The sequence below is a fragment of the Chiloscyllium punctatum genome, chromosome 23 (genome assembly GCF_047496795.1).
Source record: "Chiloscyllium punctatum isolate Juve2018m chromosome 23, sChiPun1.3, whole genome shotgun sequence".
Taxonomy (NCBI): domain Eukaryota; kingdom Metazoa; phylum Chordata; class Chondrichthyes; order Orectolobiformes; family Hemiscylliidae; genus Chiloscyllium; species Chiloscyllium punctatum.
Window position 1 is genome coordinate 83653060 of NC_092761.1, and position 13623 is coordinate 83666682.

A 13623-nucleotide genomic window follows, 5' to 3' on the forward strand; every position below is an offset into this window, starting at 1 on the left:
AGTATTTGTGTGTGTGAGTGTGTGCCTGTATGTGTGTGAGAGTGTCTGTGTGTTTATTTGTGTGTGTGAGAGTGTGTGTGTGTTTGTGTGTGTATGAGAGAGAGTGCATGTCTGTGTGTGTGTGCATGTGTTTGTGTGTGTGTGTGTGAGAGAGAGAGAGAGAGTGAGAGAGAGAGTGTATGTGCCATGGGGCATAGATAATCATGAAGATGCCGTGAGTGAGAAGAGTTGAAGTGTACAGCTGGTAAATCTCAGGGAGTTTTGAGATTGATTGCAATTGAGCTTTGAGGCAGACTCAAGACTTGGCCAGTTATGGAGCGTTCAGTCAGAACCTAAACTCCAGCAAAGCTTCACTGATGAAGAAAATCAGTCAGCTTCTATCTTAGTTCATCCATCTGTAGAAACCCACCCTCCTCCCATCATCTCTCCCAAATGTCCCTTAAATGGATCCAAGGATTTTGTCGGCACTGTCCAAGCCGGTCGTCCAACTCAAATCGGTGACCATCTGGTCAGCACTGCCCTCCTTTAACCACCTGTGCTATCATGGCACACTTCAAAGGAGAAGACTCCAGTGCAATCTCAGCCAGATTTCTTCTCTTTGTAATTGGCACAGCCAGGGAACGTGAACAGAACGTAAGGACACATCCTATCAGCATCACAAAGCTCCTGCTGGCTTGCTAACAGTTGGGAAATAATTAGGCATCCAAGGTGTTGTGGTATAAAAATTAAAATCACAGAACCTAGAAAGGTCCACTCAAGTTCCATTGTATTAAATGGACTGCACACAATTCACAGCAGGAATGCTTCAACCTCGTGGGGGAGACAAAAACAAGACAAGAAATCACAGAGACCTCATCTTTAAACAGATGGTAACTCAGCATTCTTATATTATAGATTTGATGAAATTCAAAGTTCTAAATCAAAACTAGCAAATTCTCACTAAGAACAGACTTTACTTTCTGACTCAGCTAACTGATATATTCAACTTTTATTAATCTTCCTTACCCAGAATGTAACTCATTCATATGTAACAAGTAGCCCTTTCATATCTCTCCTAGGTAGCCACTCGATGTCACTGAGAGTCAGTAGCTGATGGAATCACAATCTTGTGCTCACTGACATGCTGATTCCACCAGGTGGGGGAATCTCTGGATAGATTGGTTTGGGGGTGGGGGTGAGAAGCACCCAACTCCAGCACAAAAGGTCAATCCCAGAATCCCCACTGTTACTCAGGTCAAAGTCTTTGGCTGTGGGGGTCTTCATTTCATTCATTCAAGGGAATGGGGGTGTCGGTGGCTGGGTTAAGCTGAGAAGGTGGTGGTGAGCTGCCTCCTTGAACTGTTGTAGTCCCCATGGTTGGGTAAATAGACCTACAATTCGATCTGGGAGTGGATTTTGACCCAATGACTCCAGGACCCTGGCCCTCAAACGCACACTGTGTTTTAATCAGTTGAGCCACCAAGAGAGAGCTTTGCAATCACCTCAGGAATAATTAGTTTGACCTGAGGGTACTCCCCCATGTTCTCTGACCCCTCCCACTTACCGCGCAGTCTCTTCAGGCGTTTCTCCTTCCGTTTCTTCCTGATGACGAACAGGAGTGCCACGGCAACTGTTGCCAGGATCACAGGACAAGCTATGGTGAACAATTTCTTCACGTCATCTCCCTCTCCTTGGATCGATTTGATTGGTGGGATAGTGCCTAACATATCAGAACATGTTAAAAAAAAATCAACATCTAAATGATGAGAGATACCTGGAAACAAATTCCGAGGGGGTTAGAAACAGGTCATGAACCGTAATGAGGATCCTGAAATAGTTCACAAGTGCCTTAGGCCTGAAATTAGATTTCAGTGACTTTGAAATTATTTATAACATATACATTTTTTATTCATAAATGACTTAGAGCTCACTTGGTCGCTCTTAAAGTACCATCCCAAGTCAATACCAGTGAAACGTTCATTCATGTTATTCTCCTGTTAAGCATTTTTGGATATTTTATGACATTAAGATTGATTATAAATTCAAATTATTGTTGCTGTTACTGTATTCACTAGAGTTTAGAAGTATCGAGGAGATTGAAATGTGTCAGATTGTAACAGGGAGAGTGAGGTTGGATGCAGGAGGGTGCACCCTATTTTGGAGAGTCCAGAACCATGGATCACAGTGTCAAGACATTGGCTGGATAATTTTCATCAACCCATTCAGAGATGTTATGTTACACTTCTGGAATAGGTGGGACTTGAGTACAGGTGTCCTGATGGCAGACATAGGGACACTGTGCCAACGGGCCATTTAGAACTGAGATTAGGAAACATTTCTTCATTCAGAGGGTGTTTAAACTGTGGAACTCACTCCAGCAGAAGGTTGTGGATACTGGGTCACTGACAATATCGAAGAAAGAGATGGATAAGTATTTAGATATTAAAAGCATTGATGGGTTTGGAAGGACAGGCCTACTCTTGCTCCGAGTTTCTTTGACTGGAGAAATGCAATCATTACAGTTTTAAAAGGAGCAAGCTCCATTTATATAATGCCATTAGCTCTGAACAATGTCTCATTGGAAGGTTGAAGTAAATGAGACCAACCTTTACAGATGAGGTTGTGTTATTGACCAGTTGGTGCTTTTAAAATTCAGATTATTAGTGATCTGTGGGAGTGGAGTAAAATCTGGAAATGGTGTTTGGATGCAGATCAACTTTGCCTCAGTGATTAGCATTGTTGCCTCACAGCACCAGGGACCCAGGTTCAATCCCTGCCTCGGGGACTGTCTGTGTAGAGTTTGCCCATTCTCCCCATGTCTGCATGGGTTCTCTCCGGATGCTCTGGTTTCCTCCCACAATCCAAAGATTTGCAGGTCAGGTGTATTGCCTATAGTGTGAGGTGCATTAGTTGGGAGGTAAATAGAGGGTAGAGGAATCGGTCTGGGTGGGTTACTCTTCAGAGGGTTGGTGTGGACTTGTTGGGCCGAAGGGCCTGTTTCCATACTGTAGGGAATCTGATCTAATCTAAAACTTTGAACCAATTGAGCTGTAGGCTAGATGCCCAAGGGGCTGAATGGTCTCCTCTTCCTTGTAATGTTCCTATGAATGGATTAATCAGTCAATGTGGAATTAAAATACAAAGCGCAGGCTCTTGGGTAGCAGTGGCACGATACAAATCTCTAGACCAGGAGGCTTGGGTTCAAATTCCACTTGCTCTAGAGGTGTGTATCTCTGAATTGGTTGATTAGAAAATATCATAAAAGGGGCACTGGGGGAACTGCCTGAACCCTGCAAGTGACAGCTTTGTTTTGGACAGAATTCGAAAGGAGAGTATATTGGAGCAAAAGAAGCAAAGACAGTGTTCAGAAAAGCTTCTCTTTACGTAGACATTGGTTGGGAGCTGGAATGTATGGTTCAAGTGACAGTTCAACTGAGCCTTTCAAAGGGGGAACTACATTGTTATCGGAGAGGGAAGGATGTGTAGGATTATGGGGTAGAAATCAGGAGAGTGGCACTGGGTGAACTACATCTTCAGAGACTAAGCCCCAGCATGACAGGCTGAATGGCCTTATTCTGTACTTCGACAATTCTGTGATACTCATGATATTTGCAAAATCGGATGTTGTGACAATGCTGCTCCTTTAACAAGGTTATGGTTTTTTTTCAAGGGGTCATAAAGGCAGAGGTTCCAATATATCTAGTTTAACTACTAGAGGAAGCTTTTAAAAATATTTATACAATGAAAGGGGAGTTGCCATTTCTCCCAGTTCAGGTTTTGGTTTGGTTTGGTTTTAGCAAGCTGTTTTGTTTGTAGCTACTGGTAAAGTTTTAGCTGGGAACCCAGAAAAGCTGCTGGACCCAAAGAAACGTGTCTCTCTCTGATATCTCTCCTATAAGAACTTGTGTTTGATTTTACCTGTTTTTGCTGAGAGGGTGTTTATGGGGATGTAGCCAGTTTTTGGAACAGCATAATTAAGTTACGTTTTCATGTTGATTGGGTTTAGAAATAGGATATTATTCTAAATTTGGTTTTCGATTTGCTCATATGGAAATAAATTCTGTTTTGTTTAAAACTGAGTTGCTGGGCCAACTGCATCGCTCCTGGAAAATCCACTATATACCTGCTTAAAGCAGTCAGAAAAGTTAGGGCCTGGGCTATCTTCTTATAATGTTTTGAGGAGGTCTGTCCTGGTTCATAACAATGCTGGTGTGGTCTAAGAGTGGGATTCCGAGGTTAATTGTGAGAGTAGAAAGAGAGGAAGGATAAAGAAATCTGGGAAATCTGGAACCAAACCAGCAACATACAGGAAATACCTATCAAACGTTCACCTGTCTTTCCCTTTGCACAAATGCTGATAGTTCTGTTGTTTATTTCCTACATTAGTTCTGAAATGGCAGGCTTATTGAGATATAACTATTGTTTGGAATAGCTGGCATGCTAGTGTATGGGTGCATTGGCCACACCACAATTCTCAGCATGAGGTCCCCTCCTTTATTTTATTGCACCTTATAAAGACATATTCCAGACAGTACATCTGTGCTCCTTTAACCCACTACATTATATTTGGCAAAATACTCATTCATTTTATTGGATTTTACATTTTTGTCAACAATTTACAGCTGGAAGACACAGACTTGCTTCTTTTTCACTTTCTTATGCTTGCTTTGACGCTGCTATAAACAGGGACTTCTAATGTTTCAGAGGAAGCTGCTAGGCAACACTTTGCGACTTGAAGCTCATAAACTCGTCAAAGTCAGCAGGTCTCCTTGGTAAATAACTGTCATACAATGAGGAGGAGCCAGGGTCCAGGCAACAGGCATTGGAGTGGTGTGGGGGGGGGGGCATGGTTTCTGAATGCCATCCTTGTTTCCATGGCTATGTTCACACCTGGGTGTCCTTGGAGAGTGATCACACAGTGTCCATCAATATGTTCGTCATTTAGGGCACTGTAGGGGGTGGAGTGCTCCCAACTCCATTTTGATGTAACCCCTTTCCCTCTCCAACTCCTCTCCCTCACTTTGTTGGTCTGTAGTTCCCTCGCCTGGCACTTCACTATTTGGAAACACGGGTGATTTTGAGGTGGTGAATAAAGGATGATTTGGTGATAGAAAAAAGATATGTTCAGTTGTGTGTGAGAGCACTTCTGGATATAAAATAAAACAAAGAGAGGGAGGTTGTTGCTTTCAGTTGCCAGGATGAATCTTGAAGCGTCGATTGTAGCTTAGGCCAAGCCTGAAGGTCATGGTCCACAACAAAGCAGTGTACACAGGGCCACTGGACCTGGAATAGGAGCAATGTCTGCTCACAGAGAGGAAACTGCACAGGGAAGTGCACTATCTGCATAAAAATCCCTTTGGGGTTAAGAATGGTGTTTTCCAATAGCATGAGACATAGAAAATAGGAACAAGAATAGGCCATTCGGCCCTTCGAGCCTGTTCTACCATTCAATATGATCACGGTTGATCATGCAATTTCAGTATTCCACTTCCACTCTCTCTCGATACCCCTTGATCCCTTTAGACACAAGGGCCACATCCAGCTCCCTCTTGAATCTATCTAATGAACTGGCCCCAACAGCTTCCTGTGGGAGGGAATTCCACAGGTTCACAACTCACCGAGTGAAGAAATTCTTCCTCATCTCAGTCCCGAATGGCTTACCCCTTAGACTGTGACCCCTAGTTCTGCACTTCCCCAAAATAAGGAACATTCTTCTTATGTGTAGTCCCATCAGGATTTTATATGTTTTAATGTTTCTCATTCTTCTAAATGCCAGAGAGTACAAGCCCTGAAGAAGGCAGAAGAAGGCCCAGTTTAAACCACACCCATTTCTCACCCATTAAAGTGAAAAGGAAACAGGTTGGCAATTTGCTACAAGCCCATGTTCCTGTAACATTTACTGCTTTATGACACAAACTGCAGTCTGACAATCAAAAAAGTTGTCAGCAATTCCAAAGTGAAGCCATCACACAAACTATAAAGGAGCGAAGAGAATTCTTGTTATTTTTCACACAGAATAGTACATACAATTCACACTCTTTGTTTGGCTAATGTTTCATATCAATGTTGCATTTCACAGTGACAGTACGGAGAGGAAGAACTAAGAGGCCATGCTAGGTACATCCTTTGGATGATGACAGCTCAGTTTCATTGCAGTCCTTGCAAACTGTTGAATGTTAAGGTTGGCTGTGCATTTTCTCTGTGTGACAAGTAACTGTCTGGTCATTAATCCTTTACCTTCTTCCTTTGGAATGTACATCAGCAAAACGCATTCAGCCCTCCCGCTCGGTCAGCAGTATGAATACTACCATTTCCCAGCTGCTTTCAGTTCTGACCAAGAGTCAATGGACTTGAAACATTCCAGAACTGCTGGGTTTCTCCAGCACTTTCTGCTTTTGTTTCAGATCCCCAGCATTGCCGTTCTTTGTTGTGTTCAGTCCAGGCCAGAGTTTCAACTCTGAACAAACCTCTTGCCTCATCATCTAACTTTAGTTATTTTCTCTCTGGAGCCTATTCTGCTCCCCCTTAAATAATTCCATGACATTCACCTCAACCATGCCTTGCAGCGACAACTCTCAAGTGAAGATGTTACTCCTGAACTTTCACTAGGACGCACTGTACATTTGGGAATCTTGACCAGGAAAGGTTTAAATCTCTGAGAAAAAATTTGCAGTCCAACATGTCTTGAGGCTCTGGAAGCAGCAGCAGATGGCCAGTACTACTGATTGCAGAATTAAAGAACAGAGGAAGGCTAGCACTCAGTTGGAAACACTTCAAGTCCTATTATCGTGCAAGCCTGCTATTTTTCTCACTGCTTCTACCTCCCACAAACCTGCTAGATTAATGTGATAATGGTGGTGGCCAGGTAAAGGTCACTCTCTGCCTGCCCTGTCATCTTGAAGCACATCGGTGCCTGGCTCTCTGAGGGAGCCTGGGGAAATCCCAGCAGGGGCTGGTGGCATTTGTTGCTCAGCGCTGGGGAGCAGGTGCCAGAATAATTGACCGTTACCTCAAGACAGCCCTTACAAGGTCTGACCGCAGGACACAGTTTGTAACAGGGACTGCGTGATTCAAAAGTCCACTCCACATGCTGCAGCAGTTCATATAAAGACGAGGACGCCTTCTGATTTGGAACACAGCACAGTGCACTCCTGATCAGTAGAATCAGAGAATCCCTACAGTGTGGAAACAGGCCCTTCAGCCCAACAAGTCCACACTGACCCTCCAAAGAGTAACCCACCCAGACCTATTTGCCCTACACTACATTTACCCCTAACCTACTCATCCCTAAATATTATGGCAATTTAGCATGGCCAATTCATCTAATCTGCACATTTTTGGATTGTGAGATGAAACCAGAGCACCAGAAGGAAACTTCTGTAGACACAGGGAAAATGTGCAATCTCCACACAGACTGGAGGCTGGAGTCGAACTCAGGTCCCTGGCACTGTGAGGCAGCAGTACTAACCACTGAGCCAACGTGCCACCCTGTATGCACTCAGTTGTCTTGGGGTGGTGTGTACAAATTGTTGTGCTTCCTTGTGTGCTGGGCAAAGTAGAAGGGGCAGTTATCTCTCCTCGTGACTGCATCAAGTGCACAACCTCACTGGCCACAAGCCTTGGCAGGCAAGTGGGGGAAGGGAGGATTCCCCCACCTCTGCAAATACGACGAGCAACTTGCCCTTACACAGTAACTGCCACTAAGCGAAATTTACCAAAGTACTTCACCGGAACACAATCAGTTCAAAATTGAAAAGAGGAGATTTTGGTGACCAAAAGCTTGATGAAATGGATGAGTTTTAAGGAGGGTCCGAGAGGAGGTGGGAGCAATACGGAGATTTAGCGAGAGAATTCCAGATCCCAGATGACTGAAAGCAATGGCCACCATTGATGGAGTGAAGGAAACGCTATTCCACAGACTTGGAACTCAAGATCCCTGATCTATGTGACTTTCAAAACCTCCTAACTGAAATGTTTTTGCTGTTAATGGAGCCAAATATGGCCAGTAACACCCAGCTGTGGAATTGTGGAAGGAGGCTATTTGGCTATTGTGGCTTCAATGATTCTCCAAGTGAGACAATTCTCTTAGTGCCACTACCCTAAGAGCATGGAAAAATCTCAAATAATTGTTTAACTTTCCTGTAGAATGCCTCGACTGACCCAGCATCCATCACACTCTCAGGTAATGTATTCCACAGCTGAACCACTTGCTGTGTGAAAAATGTCTTTCCTCATTGGTTTTGCTTCTTTTCTGAATTACTTTTATTCTGTGTCCCCTTGTTCCTGATCCTTTCATGAATGGGAACATTCCCTCCAGATCTACTCTGGAACCCAATGCCTTTTTAAATGTAACAGGCAGATCCTGTTATTTTAAGACTTTCATTTTCAATGTATAAAACCTGGATGGTTTCCTTCGTGCGAACAAAGTGGGCGATGGGCAGGTTTGAATAAACACAGAGTTCTTGGAGGGCTTGAGGTTCACCATTGTTTAATCCTTTGATCAACTTTAATTTCTTTTGAAGAACCAGTTAAAGAGAATGGGGAAGCAGCCTCCCTAACACTCAGTTTCAGTCAGCAGAAATTTATTCACTCAGCCTCTAGGTGGAGTCAAAACTTACATTAAAGTAATAACGATTGCAATATTGGGTGTTCAGCTTCGACATATAAAGAGTCTACTGTCTCAAAAACACTCCATTCGGCCCATCTTGGTCCATGCTTGTGTTTATACTGCGGGTGAGACAGTGCCCGCTTTTAATGCTCCTTTCGTTGTCACCCCCAACATCCCCTCATGCCTGCTCCCTCCTGTGTGTATCACATCTCTCCTGAAATGCAATGGCACTCTCTGCTTCATTCAAGACATGCGGAAAGGAGTTTTACATGCCCTGTATAAAGAAATTCCTCCTAATTTCTTTATTTGAGCTGTTAGTGGCCATTTTATAATTGCACCCTTTCCCAATCATCTTTTGTCTTTCTGACTCTGATAACTGACTTCATGCAGCTCCGAACTCCTCTGATTCCCAAAGATGTCATTTACCGTGCTTCAAATCTTCACCCTCTGCCCATTCTTTCCTCTGCCTGAACGTCACATACTACCTTTAAGGATTTGCTGTTTGATAATAAGACTGTACTTCTTATCAACTTACAGCTGTACATATTACTAGATATTTACTTCCTCTCCCCATTATATTTCTCTCACTTCTTCCCACCTTACTCCTGTAGGACCTCTTCCTCACTCTCTGATACTCCATCCCAGTCACATCTGCTCTAATGGTGCCTCTGTCGGACATGGAGAGTTGAAGAATTGAGCACTCAGTTCCTTGTTACTAGTTATTGAGCTATGGAGTATCAGATGTCTATCACACTGTTAAATGTAAATAGATGTCCTCAATTCAGTGCTCCAGCACAAATCAGTTATGCTGCCCAGCTTTAGTGAAAGTGTGGGAGTGTGCCATGGTAATGTTTAAGGAAAAAACATCTGGGAAGTGCAGTGTTGTGTTTCTGTGGCGAAATTGGGATTGGATCAGGGTACCCTGGGTCCTACATGTGAAGAAATAGGTTTTCTCAAGAAAGCCACGACCTGAAGGTGAAAAGTTAAATTCCCCACAGCCACTCCCCACACCTACTTCCGTCATAATCGAGTGTGGCAAAATGTGTTGTCTCGTTGCCACATCCAGCGCTGTTACAGGCTCTCATTTTCAACTCATACCAAGTGGCCCCTTGCAGGTCCTGTAGGAAAACCTCATGCGACAAGTTGGTCTTTAACGTAAGCCAAGGCCAGGTGCCTTTGGGACGGTAGTCCATGACGATTGCTGTGATGGGGCAGCCACCACTGTTCCACCCTTGGAGGTTGAGCCTGGCATGGGTAGAGTTAATGTGGGTAAAGAGATGCCGTTCCTTGTCGAAAGCAGGTTCTGGAAGATGAAACAAAAAGGAAAGAAATAAGAGGCACATTGATCAACATCCCTAGCTTCACATTTTAAATACATCTTGTTAAAGTCATGACAGAATCCCCACAATGCACAAGGAGGCCATGCAGCCTGTGCTGACCCTCCAAATAGCATCTTACCCCATCCCTGTAACCTCACATTTACCATTGCTGACCCAACTGCATAGCCTTGGAAACTATGGTCAATTTAGCATGGACAATCCACCTAACCTCATCATCAGACTATGGGAGGAAACCAGAGCACCCAGCAGACACGGGGAGAACGTGCAGACTGCACACAGACAGTCGCCTGAGGCTGGAATCAAACCTCTGGCATGGTGAGGCAGCAGTGCTAACCACTGAGCCACCGTGCCTGCCCAAAAAAAGACACATGAAAGGATGATGCTAAAATCATTTATTTAAAATATTAGTTGCAAAACATAGTCGAAATCTAATTGCTATAGATCCCAGAGTTGGGAAAGATGTTCACAATTACAAAGCTGGAACTGAAAAATTTGTAAAAACGAAGGTTTTCTTTCACGTTGTCCTTTTCCCTTGTAGCTTCGAGATGGCAGCTTCTCACATTCCCAGCTTTAAATGCCAAGCCAGACGGTCCCTAAATGTGGAAGTAGTTCTGTTTGCCTTTGATTGGCAGGAACAGTCCATGCAAGGACAGATCCAGGAACAGCTGGATGCCATCTCCAGCTCTGGGACCTGAACCTGAGCGATTCCGAAACACTGGGAGTTACTGAACTCAAACTGCACAAGCTTGATGTGACCTTTCTCAATCTGTACCAGAGGCCACAGGGAGGGATTTGAGCAAATTGCTTATTAATAACTGACATCTCTAATGTCAAAATGTTCTGTCTGGGGTTGGTTTAGTTTGGAAAGCCTATTTCATACTTTAACCAATTTTTATTTTTCTTTGCATTGACAACTAGAGGCACACGTTACAGGTAATAAAGTAATTGAAACACATCCCAGGAAATTTGACAATGTACATAAAATGATACGACTTTAAAATAGATGCAGGCACTGACAGATCTGAGGGACTGCTACACATCTCTGAATATGACAGGACAGATTGATCAAGCTGTTAATAAAAAGGCTTGCAAACAGATGCCTAAAACACTAAGGCAAAATAATTTGCTTCACCTTTATCGATCATTGGACAGGTCTTTTCCTAAGCATTGCATCCAAGTCTGGCCATGCACAACTGGAAGGCTGTGAAAGACTAGCAAAAAGGGGGGAGTAGGGGGCAGAGATTTACCAAAAATGTTTTAGCCATAACTTTAAACCATAGCTGAATAAAAAGGATAGATTTTGTTGGAGCTTTTCATCTTGCACTCGTCACGGCATCTGCATGGATACTAAGTGAATCAACATTTTTATATTTGGCAAATGGACTCTGGTGGAGGCTTTCCATTGAGTAAGCACCTTGTAGATGATGACTGACAGACAACTGTTGAGCTTTGTTTAAATTTAAATTGGGCAGTTTGTCTCTGACTGATCAAGGCAATGAATGGAGAGTAACTGTCACCCATTTGGTTAAGTTGAAATGCGTGCACATAATCTTTCAATCTGCAAATACCAGGACTCTGTGCAGTATTAGATGCAGCTTCCAACACTGAAATGGTTGTCAATATGATTCACAGCATATTTGGGATTGCTTAGCAAGTGTTTTCCAATCGGGGTTCTTAACTGGGATAAGTGACTGCAGTTACATCGCAATGCCAGAGAATCTGGGATTGTTCCCTTTCGGCAGAGAATATTAAAGGAGAATTTCAGCAGCATTCAAAGTTCTTTGGCATTTTTCTTGAGTAAACAATGAATTGTTCCCACCAGTGGGTGGTTCCCTAACTAAAGATTTGAGGCAATTTGGAAATAAACTGAATGGTAGATAGAGATTTCTTTTAAAACAGTATGTCATTGTGGTCAGATGATAAAGGAGCAGAGCTCCAAAAGCTTGTGATTTCAAATAAACCTTTTGGACAATAACTTTGTATGGTATGACTTCTGACCCTGAAATGATGTTGGCAGAGCACAGCAGGTCAGACAGCATCCGAGGAGCAGGAAAGCAGTAGAAATATTGACTTTCCTGCTCTTTGGATGCTGTCTGACTTGCTGTGCTTTTTCAGCTCCACATCTATTGACTCTGGATATATGCTTGACAAGGAAACATGGGTTTGGAGTGAATCACGCTTTCTAAGAGCCAGCAGGGACATGGTGGACTGAATATTCTCTACTACAATGTGAAAGGTTCTATGGCAGCTTGATTTTGAAATCATACAGTCATAGAGACGTACAGCATGGAAACAGACCTTTTGTTCCAACTTGTCCATGCCGGCCAAACTAATCTAGTCCCACTTGGCCCATATCCCTCTACCCCTTCCTATTCATATGCCCATCCAGATGCCTTTTAAATGCTGTAACTGTACCAGCCTCCACCATCTCCTCTGGCAGATTGATCCATTCAAACACCACCCTCTGCATGAGAAGGTTGTCCCTTAGGCTTTCCTATTCATTTGAATAATAATTTATAGAGTGGGAAAGTTAGGAGGTCTTGTATCACAGTTGTAGTTTCCCTGTCTCTGAGCCAGAAGCTCTGGGTTCAAGTCCTCCTCCAGAATTGGAAAGCAGAGGAAAGTATGTTTCCATAGCAGTCAAACAGGAAAATCCCCCAGTAACTCCCTCCAACATGTCTATGGCAGAGGTTGAGTGACTAGGTTTCCTGGTTAGCCAGGCTATGGTTTCTAGTTCACATAAATGGGGCATGTTCATCTTGAAGACTATCTAACTACAAAAACAATTGGCAAATGCAAAAACAAAGGTCAACATCAAGGTCATCAACCAGAATTGTGGTGGCCCCATGTAGCATGGAGAAAACTGAAAGGAAAATAAAATGGGAAAATGGTCTACATTCTATCTCATTTTCTTTCTTCTGTTGAGATCTCCATGGTCTCTTCACATCAATGACTTTCCCAAAATGGAAGTCAATATGTTGACCCGCCACTATATGGACCAGTCAAAGCAGATGATCATCAATGAGCTAGAATGGCATAGCAGGTTTGAATGGGCTAAATGGTCTAATCTTGCTCTTATCTCTGTATGAGCAGCACAACATGTCTCAGAACAGTTTGCATTTGTTCTAGTCTAGAAAATGCAGCATTCATGATTGGTTTTATCTCAACACCTTACATCCATAACAATTTTTCTTTTTATCCTGACCTACCTCTCCCGTGAGTTTTGGCTTCAATAATCTCACTAATGCGCCCAGCTCCAACACTGTTCTTGGCTGCCAGTTTCACCTTGTACCAAGTGCCACATTTGAGGTGGTCTAGTTTGAAGGAGCGCTCAGTTGGGTTGATGAAGACATCCTTCCATTCTTCACTGTTATCAACAGAGTATTGCAACACAAAGCCTGTCAGACAGAGAAAAGAGCATCAATGTCTCATTAATTCTGTAAATTGAATTTCAAACGAAACCCTGTGTCGGTCTTCTTGAAGGGCAGACAATTCTTGCTCAGGTTCATCGAATTAGCTCCTTCATCAGCAAAACTTTCTTTGCATGGAAACATTCCCAAATCATAACCCTGTGAAAGAAATCATTTTTAAAAAAGGCATTTTTTGTGGGTGTGGATGTTGCTGTGTGATGTCAGTATTTACTACCCATCTTTGTGTGTTCCCCGAGATGGTGGTGGTGGACTTTTATTTTTTATT

At 43.2% G+C, this 13623-nt stretch overlaps 1 protein-coding gene across 1 annotated transcript in view; it reads right to left on the reverse strand.

Moving 5' to 3' along the window:
- dscaml1 (Down syndrome cell adhesion molecule like 1) overlaps positions 1-13623 on the reverse strand; it is a 584291-nt gene that overhangs the window by 22569 nt on the left and 548099 nt on the right. Inside the window, exons 25-27 of the mRNA XM_072593321.1 lie at positions 13137-13325; positions 9603-9890; positions 1544-1699 (exon numbers count right to left, since the gene is read on the reverse strand). Coding sequence (XP_072449422.1) covers positions 1544-1699; positions 9603-9890; positions 13137-13325 — 633 coding nt within the window. The remainder of the gene's footprint in view (positions 1-1543; positions 1700-9602; positions 9891-13136; positions 13326-13623) is intronic.